The 22,377-nt window shown below is 35.1% G+C and overlaps 3 protein-coding genes across 3 annotated transcripts; all 3 read left to right on the top strand.

Moving 5' to 3' along the window:
• The first annotated feature begins 6,323 nt into the window (after positions 1-6,323).
• On the top strand, positions 6,324-11,823 carry LOC117638026 (glucose-1-phosphate adenylyltransferase large subunit 1-like). The gene is made up of 14 exons (XM_034373110.1): positions 6,324-7,113; positions 7,367-7,489; positions 7,657-7,827; positions 8,137-8,229; positions 8,369-8,452; positions 8,524-8,579; positions 9,133-9,226; positions 9,505-9,690; positions 9,912-9,992; positions 10,356-10,442; positions 10,521-10,625; positions 10,728-10,834; positions 10,931-10,991; positions 11,150-11,823. The coding sequence occupies exons 1-14, from the start codon at positions 6,889-6,891 to the stop codon at positions 11,249-11,251; spliced, it is 1,575 nt and encodes a 524-aa protein (XP_034229001.1). The 5' UTR covers positions 6,324-6,888; the 3' UTR covers positions 11,252-11,823.
• Positions 11,824-12,374: 551 nt separating this feature from the next.
• On the top strand, positions 12,375-15,823 carry LOC117637557 (SNF1-related protein kinase regulatory subunit gamma-1-like). The gene is made up of 7 exons (XM_034372465.1): positions 12,375-12,687; positions 12,822-12,982; positions 13,103-13,201; positions 13,670-13,828; positions 14,016-14,098; positions 14,243-14,428; positions 15,081-15,823. Exons 1-7 carry the CDS (start codon positions 12,507-12,509, stop codon positions 15,469-15,471), a joined length of 1,260 nt encoding a protein of 419 aa, XP_034228356.1. The 5' UTR covers positions 12,375-12,506; the 3' UTR covers positions 15,472-15,823.
• Positions 15,824-20,263: 4,440 nt separating this feature from the next.
• On the top strand, positions 20,264-21,962 carry LOC117638714 (salicylate carboxymethyltransferase-like). The gene is made up of 4 exons (XM_034373806.1): positions 20,264-20,388; positions 20,540-20,944; positions 21,247-21,507; positions 21,597-21,962. Exons 1-4 carry the CDS (start codon positions 20,314-20,316, stop codon positions 21,954-21,956), a joined length of 1,101 nt encoding a protein of 366 aa, XP_034229697.1. The 5' UTR covers positions 20,264-20,313; the 3' UTR covers positions 21,957-21,962.
• The last annotated feature ends 415 nt before the right edge of the window (positions 21,963-22,377 follow it).

Below are 22,377 nucleotides of genomic sequence, written 5' to 3'. Positions count from 1 at the left end.
ATATATATATATATATATATATAAAGCAGAGAATGATAAAATATTTAAAATATTATAAAATATCTTTAGTTAATATAAACATTAAGAATTAAAATTATTAATTAAATGAGATTAATATGGTAAATTCACACTTTGTCATATTAAAAAATAATTAAAATTAAAAGAAAAATAAGATAATTGAGCCTATTTTTATGGAACACAACTACTCATTATCTTTTTTAATTTTAAAATAAATTTTAATTTTTTTTTTTAAAAAGCCTCTCGTAGGCTCAAAAGCACGTGCGAAGAGGTTAGTATTATGTATTTTAAAGCCTAATATCTACATTACATAATAGTCATGATCTCTTGGACTATAGGGGTCCAAGAGATTTGTAGTCACTCACCGTTGGATGTAAATTCAACGGTTCACTCACTCTTACACTCCTTTTAAGAAAATTTTTTGAACCATTGAATTAATATCCAACGATGGATGACCACAATCTCTTGGACTCCTGTGTTCCAAGAGATTGGAATTACATTACATATTATATGAAAAGGAAAAGCATGCGCATCCATTTTAAAAAAATTTCTTTCTTTCTTTGCCTGCTGGTCCAGCCAAAGCTTTTCTTCTTCTTTTTATTCCTACAGTTGAAGACGCGCATGTATGATGTCTCCCACATCTTTTTTTGTTCCTTCGTTTTGCTTCTTCTGGTCCACTTTTTCTTCTGTATTTATTTTCATCTCAAATTCCCTTTGGTCTGCTGCGTTTCATTTCCTCCTCCTTGTTGTATTATTGTTATTGTTTTGGTCCTATGTGTTGATTGTTGAGATTTTTATTTTGAAGAACAAATTGCTGAAAGTCTAAGAGGATTTTTGCATAAATATTTTCTGGGGAAGAAAAAAAATGCTTCACTGGAAAATGTAGTTGAAGATTTACCAAATGAATCTGAAAAACGAATTAATTTTGATCAAAATGAAAATGACAAGAATGAAAACGAAAATGAAAGTGACCTAAGTGCAGGATATGATATTGAATTGAAGATACAGTGAATGAACTTGAATGCCCAAAATTTGGCATTTAGCAGAACAAATGAAAGTGAAAATCAGGAAAACTGAACTTGTCCTAGGCAGTGAACATTACTAGAAATTTATAAATTTCGTGATGAATTTGTAAGGTGTACTCCAAAAAAAAGTTGAAAAATGTACGATTTTTTTTTGTCGAAAAAAAAAAACGTCTACAAAGGGCACACTCAACACTTTGGCCCTGAGCCTCGGATCACATAGGACCGCCCCTGCCTAAAATATCCAAGCCTCAGAGATAGACTTGAGATTGTATGAATTTGTGAGCGTGCCATTATTATTTGAATATGAATTAAGTAAAATGCGCACCAAAAACTAATTTAAATCAAACGATTGTGAATTGAATGGAAAAACTAATTAAATATAATTCTTTTTTATGCCTCAAGACAAATGAGGACTTCAATATTTCTCTAATACAAAGGAAAATAAATAAAAGATAGGATTTTGAGTAAACAAAAAGAATCAAATTTACAGATCGGATCAGAATTGGTACATGGCCTTCTAAATCACCAAAAATATTAGCTTACATCCAATTTCAAATGAGAGATTTATGTATGAATTATTTCAGTGTGAGGTGATTAATTGGACTGTAGATAATTTTGATTTTTTATTTTGATTTTTTTGAAGAATTTGGATCATTCGAGAGAAAAACATACGTTAATCAAACTTACATTCGGATTTTATGAACATATAAGAAATTAGTATTTCTAGAGTCCAATGTTGAAAATATGAAATATTGAAAAAGTTTATGGAACTCCAGTCACCTGAATGTGCAAGGGAAATGAAGACAAATAAGATCCCCACCACGTAAATGATGAATTTGGGAGCTTTAGCCATATCTGAATTCTTTTTGCGTTCATAAAAGCACCCTGTGGGGTGCGGAATGCTTGAATCTACATTGTTGGATCCAATGCAATACGTTGGAGCATGCTATCGGGGCAATCTGCTATCTGAATTCTTGCTTGAATTCTTGCTTTTGTGTTTTGTGTTAAAACAGACCAAAATGAGCATCATATTTGGAACAGTCTTGATGTATATACCCACGAGTTTTACTTTAAGAAAAGACGATAAAAACAATCGTCTAATTGAGTGGTCAAATGTTTTCCAATTCGATATTTTTATTTTATTATTATTATTTTTTTTGCAGATATTGTCTTTGATGCAATATTTAAAAATTAGACTATTCAGATCGTTGAAATACAATGTGCGGTAGGACTTACAAAAGTGTCCCTTTCTTCTATTCAATAATCCGTTAAATAATCTTATTTGAGGCACAACTTTTAAGGTTCCTTACGAAATTTTTTTAAACAATCCAAAATATTCTAGGTAGCGAAATTATTACGCACATGAATTATTAGCTTCTTCAATCACACACTTGAGTAATTTCGCTCCTGTCAGTGTCAACCCCTCGCAATAGAGAGTTGTGTATTTTATATTTAAACTAGACACAATAATCATTAACAGATGCTACAATTCAGCTCTTATATTTATAACACTAGATATGGATTATATAGTCACTGCCCAATAACAAGTCCTATCATTTTCAAGCACGTGTACGGTCAAAAGAGGTCCAAAATAATTTTCATTTTGAGCCATGACCACCTACTGCAGTCACCTGTCAAATATATATATTATGAAGTCAAACTGCTAATCAACATAAATCATCGATCACAAATTAAAGACACATTGTCATTCAGTCCCTTTCGCCTTCTTTATCTTCTAGTGTACTTCTCATCTAGGGCAGCGAAATCTTTCCTATTTATATCATTTCAATTCCCAGAGCTCCTAAAACTATCATCAAGGAAGAGCTCGAATATATGAGATTCGTCGAACTACATGATATAGCAATTATAATGAGTTTCCACGACACATCAACTATTCTGCTTAATTGTCTTAACATGTGGATTAGTAGCACTATATAACGATGTGACTCTAAAAGAAAATGTTTATATGTTATGAATATATGAAGAAGTGATTATTAGCCTATTCAAAATTACTCTAAAAACGAACGCTTAAGTCTAATACAACTATTATAATTGGAAAATGCTTCATATGCGGCAGTTTTTTACCAATTTTTTCTTCTCCATCTATGATCTATGCAATACATGGTTTGTAAATGACACAACTGCATTGAAAACTGAGCATGATTTAGAACTAACTGTCACAACCATATTAGTTGAGAAAAAAGTTGAAAAAGAAAGTTGAAAATTATAACATTATTTCTTGTTTTTTTATACGTGTTATATCGAAAGTAAAAATTACTTTAAGTTGCAAGCCCTTTACAGAGCAATTCGTAATCGAACAATCCAAAATGTTTTGGGGAATGTGTTCGTAAAAGTTGACAGATCCTCAGTGACTTCAAGGACTGGGCTGGACTTGACATGTTGAGTATTATGTGGAGCCCGCGTCCCACAAACATAGGACAGCTCAGGGCCGCGTGGGCCAATTGAGGGTACAGCCATGGGAAGCAATGAGAACCGTCCATGAGGTTTAGGTGGGGCATGCGTCCAAAACGCAGACAGGTGACCACAGGGGGGGGACCTGCATGATTGAAAGATCTTCTTGTTTGGACACCATTTCTTGGGCCCACCACACTTAACTTCTGCTAAACATTCCAGAATAGAAAGAAGGCAATAATTGTTTAACAGTTATGCTTGGTGGGTCTGATTTTTTTTTGTTGACGTTGAGATTTACAACCAGCCAATACCAATAACTGTTGGGAACTTGGGATTTTACCTAACATTCCCTAATTTGTTTTCTTTAATTTTGTTTACACAAGCAAATATTTACAAGTTGGAATCGAATACATGATTTCGAGTGCATGAATAAATAGTGATAAATTTTGTTATGAAAAAAATAAATAACATAAAAAATTAATCTGAGAACAATTGGAATAAATTAGAAATGAGGAATATCTTTCTCACGTCGTTAATTGCGGTGGAAATCATACTAATATGAGGGTGTGACAAAACAGTCTTTAATGGATTGAAATATCTCCTAGAATTCCATAGAAATCTCTGAAGTATTAGGAATCTGTTTGAATATCAAATGTGTATAATCTTTGAAGAAGAATATTCACCTAGGTCACTGGTGGATCAAGGTAACTTGTTCTCCAAACTAACCCTTGTAAAACTTCCATTTCGACGAATATTCCATATAATCGATGTGTGTGTGTGAGAGATTTGATATATTCCATTGTGCTTGGCTCTTTGCTGAAGAAGTTTGGTTGGTGATTATAGGCAATCTGGGATGTTAGTTATGTTATGTCCTCTTTGCTCATGAAACATGTGCGCCTTGGGTTATTTCCACCAAAACGTCCCCTTCATTTCTCTTTTTGGTAAGATCATGAACATGAATATGAACTTTGCCTGACAAAACACTAGTACAAAAGTAGGGTCAATAAAAATGTTCCCATTTGATTCTCTCCGGCATGGTAGTTTTTTTTATCCTTCTCATTGCATTGAATTTCAGAGTCTCTGTCTGTAACTATATCAAAAACATCATCAAGCATTATTCACAGTTGACTTTGGGTAGATGTATGTATGGCATCAAATTTCAAATTACCAAATGCAAGTGTATGATTTCGATTCTTAGCTCAAGTTACAAAGAAGAGAGTTTGAGGCAAGCTTTGAGATTAAGGCGAGATTAAGGAAGGGATTTATATTAAAATTTCATATTACTATAACATTGTATGGGGAACTTCATAAAATGTTTATAAATTGCAGTATAAAGCTTTTTGGTACAAATGAGAGAAGGTCACCATATGAATTTGATTTTGACGCTCTTTATCAGTTGAGCTATAAATCCCCATAAATTCTAAGAGATATTTCAATTGAAAAAATTTAATGGTATTTTAGTGAGATTTTAAGAAAGAACTCATCACCACCGTTGCCACTATCACTACTACTACAACTCTTATTGCCGCCATAGTTCTTGTAATAGTGGCTACTTTCACTTCTGCACTCAACATGTTGCCTTCAATTTATAGACACCACCACCACTGTGGTCAACATTGCCACCTTCATGGGCCGGCACAACCGTCTTTGCTACCATTGTTTTATTTGGTATAAAACCGTCATTACTATCTCTTATCACCACCACTATCACGAAACATTTATATCTTCATTCATTCTCTCATGATAAGGAAGAAATTTCACATTTTATTCTATCATGTTGGATAAGTTAATCCTGTAAAGAGTTTGCTATCATTAGCCATCTCAAGTGTAATGGCATATGTGTGGTGAGAATACAAATCCTAAATTTAAACATCGAAATATAAAAAGGTTATAGATCAAGTGGTTAGAAGCATTTATTCATCCATACGAAGTCCTAAATTTTATCTATCAATTTAAATATTATATCTTCCAAAAATATAAATATTTTTTTTCTTTACAACACGATATGAACTCACAAAACCCAAAAAGAACTATAAATATATAATATATAATTATAAATATAAAACTTAGTCGGCAAAATCACTTTAATATCATATTTATATAAAATATAATATATATTCTAAACATGGATGGTTTGGGTCGGGGATTTTACCATTCCCGCCCCTCCATGAACACCATACCTAAAATATTCTCCTTATATATTCTCATACCTGTTTTTTATCTTTCATACCCGACTCATTAGGGTCGAATTCTCATGAAAACCCTCTCGCGTGGGAAAAATTGCCATCCATCATCATAGAAATAAGAATCTGACAAATAATGAAGACACTCAAAACTAATGCAAATTGAAAGACAACTTGTCTCATAATTAGACCTAGATGATCAACGACATACAACAAGCAATCAAGTGGCTTTATAAATAATGGTACAAAAGGACAACACACTCTCTGACAATTAGTCTAGTCACTTGCCTATTAGCATTTCAAGTGGCGGGAAATGTCCTCCAATATCAACCGTCGACGGAGAAGAGAGATTACATCAGTTGAAAAATGCCTAATGACCCATTAAACATTGTAAATCTTTTTACAGCTAATGATGAAACAAAAGTATATCTCACTTAATTGGTCAGAATATATATTTTTAATTTCTACTTTCTAGTATTATTTTGGGGTCGAAATGGACATGTGTTTGGCTCATAATGGTTAATGCAACAGCAGCCTAGAAACTTGGACTCTGATGAGTGAGTCCAGTGATCTGTCCCATAATATATATTTTTTATTAAAATTTAAATGTATTTATTTTCATTATTTATTTTTGTATTTTTGCTTGTGGTGCAACTATAAATACAAGACTTGCAAGTCTTCTCGTGAGGGCTCACAAGCCAATAAAGCTAATCACTTTCTTTCAAAATCAATTCACGCATTTCACTCCATTATAAAATCTGACTTTCACTTCCGTTTTATAAAATCCCTACTCTGCTGATCACTTCCAAACCACTCCTAAAATCTCGCTACTTTATATAGTTCCTTCATAGAGCTCAAAACAACACATTTTGGTCTGTTCACCTAGCCACCCTGAATTTTTTTTTTTTTCCCATTTAAATCTCAAAATTTTGGTTTTTGGCCCTCTGGGTACCTGAGATTCTACTTTTTAGGAGTATCTGTGATCTGGGTATCTTCAGTTTTGGCTCAAGATCCATTGCCAACTTTTCTCAGATTTAGCTGTTTGATTCTTAGAGCTCTGTTTTGGGTTTTATGGTTTTAATATTGTAACTCTACTAATGGCTTTGAACGTGTCACTGACTGTAACTTAATAATAATAATCTTTGTGTGATCTATACTTTACTTGGTTGCTTAGATCACATCTCTTACTTTACTGGGATTTGGGTTCAGTTTTGGGTGCACATTTTCTGATCTGTTACCATTAAGCTAGAATGGATTCCTGCTGTGTGACCTTGAAACCAAACACCCATTTGAGAAAACCAAGTGGTCTTTGTAATGGTGATGCTGGGTTTTGGGGGGAGAGGGTTAGAGGGAGCCTTAATAACAACCTTTGGGACAATCAATTGACAAAGGCTCTGAGAGCTGAGAAGAGGGCCAAGAAGGTGAAATCTGGAGTTGTTCTTTCTGTTCTTACATCAAGTAACACTGAGGCTGTGGTAAGTTAATATCCTTTTCAGTTACCAATTTGATATTTATTGAAATGAAAATTTTATCTGTGTCTATCTTATCTTCAAAGTTCTTTAATTTATATGATCACTGCCATTTTTTGTATGTTATTTATTTATTTTGGGTATTAATTTGTGTTTGTTGATCTAAAATTGCAAAGTTTGTCACATTCTTTTGTTATTTTCTTTACTTTATTTTTTATTTTTATGAATTCTGTTTTCTTAAATTTGTGTTCAATGTCAGGCTGTGCAAATGCCACCTATATATAGACGGAGAGTAGACCCCAAGACTGTAGCTTCAATCATTTTAGGAGGAGGCGCAGGGACTCAGCTCTTTCCTCTTACTATAAGATCAGCAACACCTGCAGTAAGATAAATTATGTTTATAAATATATTGGATTTTGCTGATTTGTTTTAGAAAAATTTGGTTGTATGATCCTTCATTAATAACCATAAGCGCACATGATTCATCAAAGCTTGTGATTCAATATCGCAATTGAAGTTGTGTTATGTATTGATTTGGTATGATTGCAGGTCCCAGTTGGAGGATGCTACCGTCTTATAGACATTCCAATGAGCAATTGCATCAACAGCAATATAAACAAGATTTTTGTACTGACGCAGTTTAATTCTGCTTCTCTCAATCGTCACATTGCTCGCACCTATTTTGGAAATGGTATCAACTTTGGGGAAGGATTTGTAGAGGTAAATGAATCCTTTAATGCAGATTAATACCTGTATCATTTTGTGATTGGTCTGTTATTAAATTAGTTGTAGGCTGATAATTATGTAAAGATGCTGCAAAAATCAGTTTTCAAACTGATAGTTAGTGTCATAGGGAACCTTTAGTTGTAATTAATGTTAAATGAAGTAGTTCTCGCTATATAAGAAAGAAGAAGAGGTATTATATTTCAAAGGATTTAATCATTAACAAAAAATACATCTGGTCCAATGTGTTATTTCTTTTTCAAGTTCCTTGATTATTTTGTGACTCAAAGCACACTTCAAGTGCAGGTTCTGGCAGCCACTCAAACGCCTGGGGAAGCAGGAATGAATTGGTTCCAAGGAACAGCAGATGCTGTGAGGCAATTTATATGGGTATTTGAGGTGGGTAAAGAAGTTTGCAACAATGGTATTGTTTTAAAATTAAAGAAGGGGGGAACTGATAGTAATAATGGGTCTGTATGTTGTTCTTTGGTTTGCATAACTTGATTTCGGGTACAATGTACTGCATTATTTCTTGCAGGATGCCAAAAACAGGGATGTTGAGAATGTACTGATTTTGTGTGGCGATCATCTTTACCGAATGGATTATACGGACTTTGTGCAGGTATAATAATTTCCCTTCATATAGGACTTGTTGTTGTTAAATTTTTCTTACACATTTTCTATGATATGCAGAGTCACGTTGATAGAAATGCTGATATTACAATTTCATGTGCCGCAGTGGGTGACAGGTCTGTTTTTTTTCTCCTTTTGGCTTGACAAGACTTTGAATGTAACTATTGTTTTTTTTTTTCTCTTTCATTGGCTGTCGATAAAATTTGTTGGTTTACCATAATTCGCAAAATCTTAAGCGATTAGGATGTGAGTCAACCATTGTTTTATATTCTAACACCTCTCCCACGTATTGAGTTTTCTCCACGACTAGAGTTCCCATATGTAAAATGCAACATAAATTGGGTTGTTACAGTTGTACGGATTTGATCACAGGATCTTGGCTTTCTATTGTGTTAGATTTTGTTGTTGGTTTAAAACTGCTTACAAAAGTTTAAGGTGTTGTGGGGTGGGCCAACTGTTATCATATAGTGTAACAATTGCAAATTGACAAGTAATGGAACATCAATCACATAGTAGTTTCCTCTGGCACATTCTGTTTTCTTAAGCTAACTTATGATGCAAAAAATAAAGATTATGTCAATGATATCCCCTGACCCCAAAATCCTCGTTCTTATAATTTCCTAAATATCTCTTCTAAATTCCATCTAAAGTTGAACGCATGCTTTCCAGCCGTGCGTCGGATTATGGATTGGTGAAGATAGACAGCAGAGGTAAAGTCATCCAGTTTACTGAAAAACCAAGGGGAGCTGATCTAAAAGCAATGGTAAGCAAGAAAATCCAGATATTATGCTAATCAGATTATTTTTCTCACTTTCAATGAGGTTCAAAAATAACTTTTGCATCCTGTTATTGAAATGCTCATTTGGAGGAACATAACAGACTGATGCTTTTCTCCATTACTCTTTTACACTATTTTCCAAGTTCATCTTATTTAAATTCCCTGTGTCTTAACATTACCCATGTATTTAGACTTACATGACTGCATTAATGAATAATATATCTTAGACATAAGTTTTACCCTTCTTGGTTGACATTCTGCAGCAAACAGATACCACGCTTCTGGGATTGTCCCCACAAGATGCCATGAAATCCCCATATGTTGCATCAATGGGTGTTTATGTATTTAAGACAGAAATTTTGCTAAATCTTCTGAGGTGGCGATATCCAACATCAAACGACTTCGGGTCTGAAATCATTCCTGCAGCAGTGAGAGAGCACAAAGTTCAAGTAAGATAACCATTACAGTTGAAGTGTCTTCATCTATGAGTTTTTCCCTATCCATAAAGGATTGAAGGAAACAGAAGAGTGAAGCCTCAACTGAAAGACCATAAAATTTGAGCCATTTGCATGAACAATTCATGATTCTTCATATTTTCTTCTTACCGATTTATCTGTTTATACTCAAATATTGAAGAAAATGTCTGTATAATTTGCCTTTGCTTTTACAGGCATATATGTTCAGAGATTACTGGGAGGACATTGGAACTATAAAGTCTTTCTATGATGCTAACTTGGCCCTCACTGAAGAGGTAGATTTCATTGTTTTTATAGGGGCAACATTTCATAATTCCATTTCCCTTCAGTTCATTTCCTTGAGGACGTCAGACATTTAGACATGGCATACACAAAAGGTTCACGTCACCCTCCAAAAAAAAGAAAAAAAAAAAAGGAAAATGAAAAAAGAACAAACGTGCCTTTCCATACAATTTTCTGGGGCACCCTGTTATTCTAGACTATAACATGCAAACACGGAGAACATATGATGAATCCCTATAATTGTGTAGAGTTCTTAAATAATGTCTTAATATCAATTCTGTGAAACAAAGAGCTACATCATTTTCTTTCCCCGATGTGTGATTAATGTTCGGGAAAATTACCTTCTCTTTTTGCAGTTCTCGAAGTTTCAGTTCTATGACCCAAAGACACCTATCTTCACCTCTCCTCGATTCTTACCACCAACCAAGATTGACAAGTGCCGGGTATGCTAATGTACTTAGGCTCATATTGGAAACTTCATTGAGGCGATCTGCTTCTCATGCATTATTTTTGTATTGCAGATTGTGGATGCAATAATATCACATGGATGTTTCTTGCGAGAATGTAGTGTCCAGCATTCAATTGTAGGTGAACGTTCACGATTGGATTATGGGGTTGAGCTGAAGGTGAATTTTCATGGTTTTCAAAGGCGGAAGTTGAAAACTGGACCGGTTTGTTTACTTTCACTCTTATGAATATGTTTATTAAGTTGTTACCTCTTGCCACAGGATGCTATAATGATGGGTGCAGACTATTACCAAACTGAAACTGAAATTGCATCTCTGCTTGCGGAGGGGAAGGTCCCAGTTGGTATTGGAAGGAATACAAAGATTAGGTAATTAGACTCGCAAATTGAGAAACATTTGTTAGCTTTACATGGAATGTGGAACGCCGAGGTTTCTAATTATGTCTTTATGATTCTTCCTTGAAGGAATTGTATAATTGATAAGAATGCAAAGATAGGGAAGGACGCAGTGATCGTGAACAAAGACGTAAGCATGGCTTCCCATGGTCTAGTCTCATTTTTTCAGGATACATTGATATTTTCGTTTTACCTTTTAACCAAACTTGACTGGGCCAACTTTTTATTGAGTGAAATATATACCATCATATTCAATCTTATGGTCGTCTATATTCTCTGGTTCTGTAGGGGGTTCGAGAAGCAGATAGGCCAGAAGAGGGATTTTACATTCGTGAGGGAATCACAGTTATTCTGGAGAAGGCAACAATACAAGATGGCATGGTTATATGATGGATCTTAACATCCAAGTACTTTTCAAGCACAGTTGAAAAATGGTGGTGGGAAAGAGACTTGCAAACGTTTGGATCTTAACATCTCAAGTGCATTTGGCAGCTGAGGAGTATAGCTTCTGCAGCATTTTGCCTTTTAAACTAGAAAAATCCTTCAGTACTTGTAAAAATGGAGTTTATAAGCTTATAAGAGTTCTAGAGTCACGAGATGTACAAAAATAAGCTACAGCAGCTGACCCGCCGCCGGCTGCTTTCATCCTTCGTGGAGGTGATATATCCATAAGAACCTATGAACTTTCTGTATCAATATTGATTATGAATAATGTTTGAAACATAGTTGTATCTCAGAAAAAGAAAAAGCATTTTATTTAACTTGTGGACGTGTTCATCTCTGATAATGTTGGTTCAAAGAGAAGCCACCAGCAGCCTATAGCAATGGAGAAGAACAGAGTTAGCAGTGTTTTTTCATATTATATAGTTATCAGTAGGCTATGCCTTTTGTAGTAATAAGTCCAAGTTCCAAAGGTACAGTTGAAACCCATTTTCTATTATAAAGCTGTCATCCTTTTAATATCCCATCCCTCATTTTCATATTGCAATATGATAATTCAAGTTTTAACACTCCTTTTATTCATGTATTGTTAGGAAATATTTTTCAAATTTTGGTTGCCAAATGATCTGGCAGGCCACATTACACTACCTTGGTAGTGTGGAAATGAATTCTATCATATTAATTGGACACGAATCTTGGAGTTTCTTTTAGCATATGTAGCATTACTCTTAAATAAAGGTCCCAATCTATAATTTACTGGCTTATTTCGGATCAGGAAAGAAAAGACCCTTCTCTTTAACAATGTGTACAGGTATATATGAAAGAAGGAAGTTACCAGCCACACAACAGGGAAAAAAAAAAACAAAAAAAAAAACAAGGGTTTGTAGCTCAAGTGGTTAAGAGCATTTATCCCCGCATCCGAGGTTTTAGGTTCGATTCCCGCTCCCTAAATATTGCTTATATAAAAAAAGAGAAAAATAAATAGAAAATATGAAAATTGAAGGGAGAAAATCGTACCACAAAACTGAGTCTTTAGAACGCCACATGGCAATACAAACTAACATTTGGAAGGTTTGCACTCTTGACATCTGTCTTTGGGGCAGGAGGAACTCAAAAACAGATCACGCAAATACAAGAAAGACAGAAAGACCTCAAAAACAGTTTAACATCCAATCTAACTTCTAACTCAGACAAAAGAAAGAAGATGCAGCAAATAAAGGATGTAATGAAAAACTCAGAAGGTGGAGTGGCACAGAAGAAAGAGAGCCTTGTTTCCAACCTTAAAGCTCAAGAAAACAACCAAGAAATTGATTCAGGCTCTGCCCTCCAACTCTTTCTTGATAACATCCTCATCAGTTCTATCCCTGGCATAAAAAACTCACCCGGTAAGCATCATATAATTTCCAATGTTCCATTATCTTTGTTTTTGGTTTGTTTTTTGAATTTGGTTACCTTAAAATCCATTATGAAAATAATGTTTTTTTAATTTTTTCTGTCATAAAATGGATGCAATGCAAAGTTTTGGAATTGAAAACTGGGGATAGTGTAAGAGATGCCATTCATTTGATGCACGAGAAGAATGTGTGTGGTGCACCAATTACTGACAATACCAAAGGAAGCTTTTCGGATCCTTATATCGGTTTCATTGATTTTGCAAGTATTGTTCTTTGGTTTTTTGAGGTAAGGATGTTCATTTTTGTAGATTTTAACGTTTTAAAAGCTACCCCAGATGAACATTTGTGTAGTGTTATTTACACAATTATATATATATAACAAATGCTTCTCATGAAAATCTTCGAGGAATGTGGGAATCGCAGAAGAAACACTAGAGCTGAAGAAATTGGCAACTATGGTGTTTTTGACATGCTTGAACAGCATCCTCACATTGGCCAAACCAAGGTTTTTATTTTATATTTTTTGCCCTTTTAGTTATTTTTTATTTTATTTAACATGGTAAGTAGACATAGAAGATAGCACAATTCAATGTAAGCCAAAAAGTCCATTTAGAGAAATACAAGTCCATAACACTTAACATCTTCACTTCATTATATTAGCCCTTTTTTTTTTTTTTTTTTTTCTTTCAACTGAAAAGTTTTATGTTTAACAATGTTGATGCCATGGTTTTCGAATCTCTAAAGTATAACCTGCCAAGCATTTTGACACATGCAGAGATATTTGTTGATGACATGCAGAGATATTTGTGTTGCAATTTCCTTGGCTATGTTATTAAAATGCCAACCATGTTATAAGTTCCAACTTATAATTCAATCCAATCCCCTTGTTGTATTTTAGAAGCTTGAAGTACTACTTTAATGCAGATTGTTAAAATTTTATTTCGTTATGAGCACTTCTGTTTAATTCTGATAGATTGGCGAGCTGGCTAAGTCGTTTCTATGGAATTCATATTTCCCTGTACACTTGGATGAGACACTCTTCCATGTTCTGCTGCTACTTTCAAAGCATCGGCTGCAAGTTGTTCCTGTCATAGAGAGAACCAGTTCTAAGCTCATTGGTTTTATTTCACAGGTATATTTATCTCTAAATTCTACTTCATAAATGGTACTTTTGAGAAGCAAATATGGCCATTAGCAGAAGGCCAAAATGAGAATCTGTATAAGTAACAAGAAATTGAGATGATCTTTGGCAGTTTTTGTTTAAAGCTTACAAAACAACACGAAGCTTAAGTTCTTGATTATCTATTATGCGTTGATAGCATGGAGTACTTCTGCTGCTGCTTCAATCAAGTGGTTTAGACTGGTTTGATAGCATTGCTGACAAGCTTTTATCAGAGTTCCGGTATGTCAACCCATAAACTGCTCTTCTTTTCTTTTCTTCATCTCTTTTTTTTGGGGGATAAATCAAGCTATAAGAATAGTTTAAAATTGGATGGTAAGTTCTCATTTAGTTTGGAATTGCATCTCTACGGATGTTTCAATACAGGTTTGGTAATGAAGAGCATGTTGTACATGTATATGGAGACCAAAGCATGACAGAAGCTCTTCATGTTCTATGGAAAAGCCAAAATGGTGCAGTTGCTGTCACAGATAGGAAAAGTAAGAGGGTCATTGGTAGCATAAGGAAATGCGATATCTACCTCCTTCTAGAGAATCTACCTCGCAATATAAAGTAAGTTACATCCATTTTTTCATTCTCCCTTCTATGTTTTGTTTTGTAATATATATTTTTCGTTTTATTTTTCGCTATTGTTTTTTAAATAAAAGAGAGACAAGGAGGAGAGAGGAGGTCCCCAACTCCCCAAATTCAAACTGATTGCCAACTATCTCCAACTTAACCATGTTGTGGAGTTCAGATATTGAATTTTAACTCAAAAGTTTTATATGCAATGAGATATGCTACTTAAAATTTCCAATGTCAAACAGCCGTTTATCCAATATGCCACTAATGAATGAACAATTCCTAACTTCACCGTTCTGTTCTCCCCTCTTCTTCTAGCTGACAAAGAAAAACAGAAAACTGAACAGGGATATGCTTCTAAAACGAAAAGAGATATGCATCTAAAGGAGTTGTTAGTTTCTCATGTCCACTTCAGTGTAGCATTTGATCTGCAAATTATATATATAGGCACACATAAATGTCCAGACCCTTGCCAGTTATATCTTAATAACAGCGTGAACACGACAAGATCATGGGCTTGTTTGCTGCCTAGGATTGGATAACTCATTGGAGCTAAGGCTTGTTAAAGGAAGAAAAGAATAAATTTTAACTTAAGATATGTAATATTACATGTTTAATTTGATATTTAATCATATAACTGCAGAAGTCTAAGTGTGGAGGAGTTCATTCACATGGAGAATGATCATAAAACAGGCTCTGATCCAACAATTGAAAGAGACATTGGGGCTCTTCTCTCAGCCGGCTTTCTGCGCCTCAAAAACAACTTTGCGCCAAGAATGGACTCACCAGTCACCAACAAGAAAACTGAAACACTGAAGCAAGCCATGAGAAACATGGCAGACACAAAAAGCAGTTTCAGCTTCTTGGTTGATGAATCAAATCAGGCCACAGGGATGCTCACATTGAGAGATATGATCATCCACTTTGCTCCACCATGTATAGATTCAAGCATCCATGGTTGTGGGTTCTTTGAATCTGCTCTGGAGCAGACTGGTTGCCATGTCAAAAATGGGACCATAATCTCTGATAATTGATTGATTTGACAGTGTTTCTAATGTTAATCTAAACCCAACGTTTGCTAAAAAAATTGAAAAAAACCCAATATGCTGACTTAGGCTCTGCATTATTTCTTAGCTTTTGGAACATTGTGACAGCCTAACAGTGTATTTTAGACTCTACACTGCAACCATGGGTGCAGGAACACGTGAAATGCTTGACATCTAGGACCAGTATCACATCTCTGAATGACATTATCTGGTTCCTCTGCTTCTACTTTTTCTTTTCATTGCTTTGGAATTTAGAGCTTTATCTGTTGTCAAATTTCCGGCTGAATATACGGTGTAGTTCGTAGATCATTACATGTATGTATCCCATATGTTTTCTGTACTGATATTTTTTTGGTGTCTAAAGCTACGTAGTTTGAGATTTTAAGTTAAGCGGGGATCTAGCACTAGAGGTGACAGTAATAATGGTGTGGCAATCTTATATTGGAAGTCAAGTACATTTTAGATAAGTCTGATAAACGTCCCCCAACACACACCTTTCCAGTACCACAAACATTTTCAACCTCAATTTCAAACATCAACTTCTTACTATGAACCCACAACAGCATTTCAGTCTCAATTGTGTCCACCAATTTCAATGTTTGAATTGGGACATCTGCCGACCTTTCTGTTGTGTGGAGCTATCAAATGGCCCGTGAGGGTCGTGAAACACGACTGTCTATTGTACTACCAAAGAGGAGATTTCTGAATCCACCACTGTCGGTATCCATTCTCATGCCTCCTTTTTGTCCTTTATAACAGACCCATTAAGATCGAATCCTTATCCGCGGGAAAAATTGACATCCTAATCGTAGATCACAAGTTAAAATCCAAGTTTGCTTGTTTTTGACTTTGCACCACGTTATTGTTGGTGGTACACGATGAAACTTGTACCATTAAACTCGCATTCTTACCGTACACCAGCCGACAATAGGCTCTGCTACAGATTGGGCACGTCATTATAAGCTCCAAAAATGGCCCTCTCCACACCCAAACCTGTTTCACGAAATGGACCGCCAGAAAAAAAAAAAAAAATCATATGAAAATAGAGGATCTCGAACTTCTACATTTAGAATTCGTGCATTTACTTGCATTTCACTTAATCTAAGCTATTGTAATAATATAACAGCTTAAGACATTACATGTCAACCGGTAAATATTAGTTTTTAAAAAAAAAAGGGTATTGACGATTACTAACTGCCGTTATCTCCCTGCCTCTCTCGCACAGTGATCAGACCCTCCATCTCCTCCCTCTCTGTTTCTCCTTCTCTTCATCCATAATAATTCTTGCTTATCAACTAAGGTAATTAGATTTGTTCTAAACTTCTAAAGATGAATGTCTTATGTATGACTGCGGGAAACATATGCCTTTGGATGAGAGCTGATTTCGTTGATACTATTCCAGAGTCCTACATGGCTTGAACTACTCCTGAAGCTGCTCTTACGACTTCATGATGGGAGGGACAGACAGAGATAACGGCAGCTAAGCCAATGTTGAAAGCAATAAAATATTTAGAGAACAAAAAAAATAAAAAATTCAACTCTACCATTTGACATGTCATATTTTAAGCCATTATATTATTACAATGGTTTAAATTAAGTGAAAGACAGATAAATGCACGAAAACTCTAAATGTAGAAGCTCGAGGTCCTCTATTTTGGTACAAGTGACTAATCAAGCTATAATTTCGAGACTTATAATTGCTAGAAGCTTCGAACTTAGGTATAAGGGGTGGCTCAATATCTTTCGCAACTGACCTAACCTAACTTGCACTTCCATCAATTTTTTTAATTCAAGAGAATTCATAGTTAAACAAGTAATCTTATTTTATGCCATCTACTTAATCAGTGCACATTGTTTTTTTTTGTTGTTGTCCTTTTTGTCAAATGATGCCAAATATGTGTTAGTTCCCTAGGAATCTTAGTTTGTGATGTATGGAGCCTTACGTAATAAGCTGCACTATTTGACTAACCAAAGACACCTCTCAAATCTTAATTAGGTTGTTTTAAATTTGTGCACCTGTCTGAGATCATAAACGTGCAAACGTTTCAAGAAGTTGACATCGTGTTAGATAACTACCGAACTTATTAAATTTTCGGCTTAAAAAGGTAACTAAGTAAGCATTTTGCTACAAATATGCGGGAGTCTTCTAGAAGAATTGGTACCAAGAGGGAGAGAAGTATTATTTGAGAACACAAAAAAGGGAGGTAGAGCAAGTCCTACACATGAATGGAGGAGTTGGGAAAACAATAGCTTTGCAAACAATTCCCAACTTCAAGTTAGCACTACTACAAAATTGAGCAAAAATCACGAACATGTATGGTGCCCTCATCTTTAAAATTGAGCACAAATAAATTTTATTCGTCCTCATCTCGCATAAAACACAAATAATTATGTCAAATTAATTTATATAAAGCACAAATTTATATTGGACACAAAAAATTGTGTCAAATGTCAATTAAATGTAAATAATAAGTATCATCTGACAAGTTGTTCAGAAAAAGTAAAATTATTTATTTGTGTAGATACAAATAATTGTGTCTTTATCTGACAAATGTGACACCCGTATAACACAAAACTACATTTGTGCCCAGTTATTTTTATGTATAGTGTACCTTTTCTCTTCCAAGTTTTAAAAAAAAAAAAAAATAAAAGAAGAGAAAAATACATATGTTTTGTTATTCTTTTTTGGGTAAACTACAGTAAACCCCCCAACTTATAGGGTCATTTACGAGTTCATACCCGATTTTGGGGACATTTATGGGTACATACTCAAAGTCACGGAAAACCTATATATTGCCCCCTCCGTTAGCGAGTCTGTCAGGAAATCTGTTATGTGCCTACGTGGCGTCTAGCCTTCTGTAATTCAAGAAATCTGTTAAGGGCATTTTCGGCATCTCACGTCCTTGGGTTTCGCGCCCAAAACAACACGTGGCATTATGTAATTAAAAAAAATCAAAAAACCCCCGAATCATGTTCCAGAAGCTTGTCGTCCATAACCCCCCTCACCGAAATCAATTTCCCCCCCAAATCGAAACCGATTGCACAAATTGAAACCTAATCCCCATTTTGCATCGATCGAAAGCACAAAGAAGGCTGGGTTGTTATAATTCGAGATGCCGTGGGGTATTCGTCCTCGTGGTTGTCGTACTGTAAGTTAAAGGCAGTTTTAAATTTTCTTGCTTTTTGGTTTCCTTGCAAAGGGTTAAGATGCGTGTGGTTTGATTTTGTCTGAACCTTTCAGTTGCTTTGAAGTGTGCTTGATAGTGATATTTATGGTCCATGGTCCATTTCTGTTGTTGTGTTGTTGGAAAGGCATATGAAAAAAAGCACTTCTTTTTTTCAAACCAAACTGCTTTCGATTCGAGACAGTACTTAGTGGTCCAAAATCTCTGCATTTATTTATATCCTTATTTAGTCACCAGTTAAATTTTGAACAATTGTGTATTGATAGGTTTAGTCACCAGTTATTTTTATGTATAGTGTACCTTTTCTCTTCCAAGTTATTAAAAAAAGAAAAAAGAAAAAAGAAAAATACGTATGTTTTGTTATTATTTTTTTATACTAGTTTAAAAAACACACGGATCTTTGCCAACCCTAGAAAATATCTAACCGTCCCGTTCTTTTCTCTCTTTCCCACCTAAAGGTTAGGAGTCAAGCCCAGTAAAGTTGTTACCTTTTCTAAACTTTCTTTCTTTATTTCTTTATTATAAATATTTCTGGGTTTATGATTTGCTGCAGTTTTTTGGTGAGCAATGAAAACTTCTATAGACAACACCGTCAGGCTAATGGCGTAGTCACCCTGTTCTTTTCTTCGAATTTCAATTTCTCTTTCGAACTTTCAACTGACTCAATATTCTCTTCATCAGGTGTCCCATACTATTATAAAATATGCTCAAGTCATGTCAGCAAGTTAACATTTTTTTTGTGCCCAAATTGATGAAAGTTCAAGGGAAACATTAAAATAAGACAAAAAGGAATAGGCCTCATTTTAGTTTCTTAACACTGGGCATGAGAAATTGAGAATTCCCCATGGAAAGGAAATTCCTGTTGAACAAGACCATTCGATCTCACATTATTGGCCCTTTCGGCTCTGCTGCATGATTCATTGGTCATGGATGAACCACGTCATTAAGCTCCAAAAGATGGCCCTCGCTCTCCACCGTCCACGAGTTTCACACGATGGACATGTACTGTACAATACATCCGATCGAAAAATAATTATTTTCATAGTCCCGTGATACAATGTTGAAATCTCTCCGCCCTTAATATCGTTTGTATAAAAAAAAAAAAAAGAAAAAAAAAAGGCAAGATTTAATTGTCCATTTGCAGCTACTTAATAGGAAAGGAGAGACCAGCACTTCCATCAAACTTTTAATTCAGGAAAAGTAGTGTACACATTTAGACACCTAATGCTGCCAAAGATGTGTTAGTTACATAGGAATCTAATACTTAAGACCTAGAATATAATTAACGTCGGTGACTTATTGGGCCCTACGTAATAAGCCGCACTACTTACTTAGTCGCCTCAAAAGTTGATTAGGTTGTTTGTACACTTGGTCAATTAAATCATATTTCTAGCTTATGAAGTACTTAATCCCACGTAAGCTGTGTTAGATCATGCACCTCAAAACGTTAAAAGTTGTTGGTGCAAGTTAGTAATTAAGAGGTATTAGTTGTGAATTGGAATTTTGATATCATGTTAGATAACCACATACTTTCCAAGTAAAAAAGTAACCCAACATTTTGCTATAAATATGAGGGAGTCTTCCAGCAGAATAGATACCGCGAGAGAGAGAGAGAGAGAGAGAAGTATTATTTGAGAACATAAAAATGGAGGTAGAGCAAGTTCTACACATGAATGGAGGAGTTGGGAAAACAAGCTATGCAAACAATTCCCTACTTCAAGTTAGTCTCTCTCTCTCTCCCCCTAGTTGCGTTGATTTTATATGAAGTACACTTAAAGAGCATGGCTCGGTCTCAAACTATTTTGCTAACGAAAACTATGCAATATTCTTGCTTTCTTAAACCTTTTATTTTTATTTTTAATAACTTTCAGAGAGCAGTGATTTCAACGGTGAAGCCTATAGTTGATGCAAGCATAGAGGAGCTGTGTTGCACTCTGTTCCCAGAGTGCTTGAAAATAGCGGACTTGGGATGCTCTTCAGGACCCAACACCCTTTTGGTGGTATCAGATATCATAGACAACATCCGCAACACTTTCCAAAAGCTCAACCGCCCACCTCCATCACTCCAAGCCTTCTTGAATGATCTTCCCCGAAACGATTTCAACACGGTGTTCAGGTCATTGCCAGGCTTCTATAAGAAACTTGATGAAGAACCCGAAAAGAAGCTTGGGCCATGTTTCATTGCAGGAATGCCTGGCTCTTTCTATGGCAGGCTCTTCCCCGACAATTCTCTCCACTTTGTTCACTCTTCTTATGCTCTCATGTGGATCTCTGAGGTTTGGATTTTTTTAAATCAATCATTGAGTCGTTATTAGGCATAAACTCTTCACACACCCAGTTATATATAACTCATTAGTTACACCACATGGCAGGATGCTCCATTCAAACATAAAAATATCTCCATGAGAAGACTTTCTCAATCAACTAGGGATTTTAAAATATATATATATATATATATATATATCTTGCAAGTTTGTCTAATTTTTTAGCTTTATTCAATTGGTAAAATAATAATAATTCAAAACTCGTGTTTGATAATTTAATCTGACAAGTGATGAGCATAAACGTGTGTACGTAGGTTCCAAAAGGCTTGGTGACCAAAGAAGGAGAGGCACTTAACAAGGGGAACATATATATAGCAAAGACAAGCCCTCCAGCTGTGTTTAAGCAATACTTGGAGCAATTCAAAAGGGACTTCACAGTCTTTCTGAGGTCACGTGCCGAAGAGCTCGTCCCTGGGGGCAGTATGGTCCTCACAACCATGGGCAGCATAAAGAGTGACGATCCCCTCTGCATTTGGGAATTTGTAGGAACGAAGCTCAATGACATGGTTTTAGAGGTAATTAAATATTAGATCATATTTATTTCTAATAGATTTGGGACACATTAATTATTGCTAATTTGAAATGTACTTTGATGAATTTTCAGGGTTTGATTGAAGAGGAAAAATTGGACACATTCAATATGCCATACTATGCACCTACAACCAAGGAGATCGAAGAGGTGATCGAGGCTGAAGGATCTTTTATTTTGCAAAACCTTGAAGTTTTCAAAAATGATTGGGACTCTTATGTCAAGCAAGCTAACAGTGGCCTTGATAAGAAGACAAGGGCTGCAATATTTGCCACTGACATAAGGGCTGTGGGAGAGCCGATTCTGGCGAGCCAATTCGGAGAAGCACCCATGGACGATTTGTTTCGTAGGTTTGAAGCAGATGTTCTTGATCACATGGAAAGGGAAAACTGTCAGTTCATTAACCTGGTTATCTCGTTGACAAAGAAGCGTTGAGATGAATATTCAAGAAATGGGGCTTATGTTCCAGATGCTTTGTTTATTGTTAAGAATAAAGTTCTTGACATTTGGTCATCTTTGTGTTATTCATACTTCGATTTAAAACGTGTTAAAGGAAATGGAAGGGAAGTTACTTTGGAAAGTTATCAATTTAGCTTCAGTTTTCGATTCGAAGAAAACCCAAAACCCTAACTAGCTATCCAAACTCAAATTTAAGACCCTTGAAAAAAGAAGTTCATGTTGAAGATTGTTAATTAGATTTTTTTTGTTGCTTAGAATCACACAAAGAAGATTTAGAAAGTCCAGTTCAAGTTTAAAAAGATTTTTTTCTAAAATAAAATAAAATTCCACCACACAATTGATGCTTGAACCCAAAACTCCAATCTAGTTATTGTATGCGAAATTGAAAGTGAATTTT

Source organism: Prunus dulcis, chromosome 8, assembly GCF_902201215.1.
Source record: "Prunus dulcis chromosome 8, ALMONDv2, whole genome shotgun sequence".
NCBI lineage: Eukaryota > Viridiplantae > Streptophyta > Magnoliopsida > Rosales > Rosaceae > Prunus > Prunus dulcis.
This window is presented reverse-complemented; position numbering and strand designations above follow the sequence as displayed.

Coding starts and splice junctions, on each gene's coding strand:
- LOC117638026 (XM_034373110.1), top strand. CDS start 6,889: ATGGATTCCTGCTGTGTGACCTTGAAACCAAACACCCATTTGAGAAAA. Junction 9,993..10,355: donor ACTTGGCCCTCACTGAAGAG/GTAGATTTCATT, acceptor CTCTTTTTGCAG/TTCTCGAAGTTTCAGTTCTA. Junction 10,835..10,930: donor GGAAGGAATACAAAGATTAG/GTAATTAGACTC, acceptor TCTTCCTTGAAG/GAATTGTATAATTGATAAGA.
- LOC117637557 (XM_034372465.1), top strand. CDS start 12,507: ATGCAGCAAATAAAGGATGTAATGAAAAACTCAGAAGGTGGAGTGGCA. Junction 12,983..13,102: donor TTGTTCTTTGGTTTTTTGAG/GTAAGGATGTTC, acceptor AAAATCTTCGAG/GAATGTGGGAATCGCAGAAG. Junction 14,429..15,080: donor AATCTACCTCGCAATATAAA/GTAAGTTACATC, acceptor ATATAACTGCAG/AAGTCTAAGTGTGGAGGAGT.
- LOC117638714 (XM_034373806.1), top strand. CDS start 20,314: ATGGAGGTAGAGCAAGTTCTACACATGAATGGAGGAGTTGGGAAAACA. Junction 20,945..21,246: donor CTCTCATGTGGATCTCTGAG/GTTTGGATTTTT, acceptor GTGTGTACGTAG/GTTCCAAAAGGCTTGGTGAC. Junction 21,508..21,596: donor TCAATGACATGGTTTTAGAG/GTAATTAAATAT, acceptor ATGAATTTTCAG/GGTTTGATTGAAGAGGAAAA.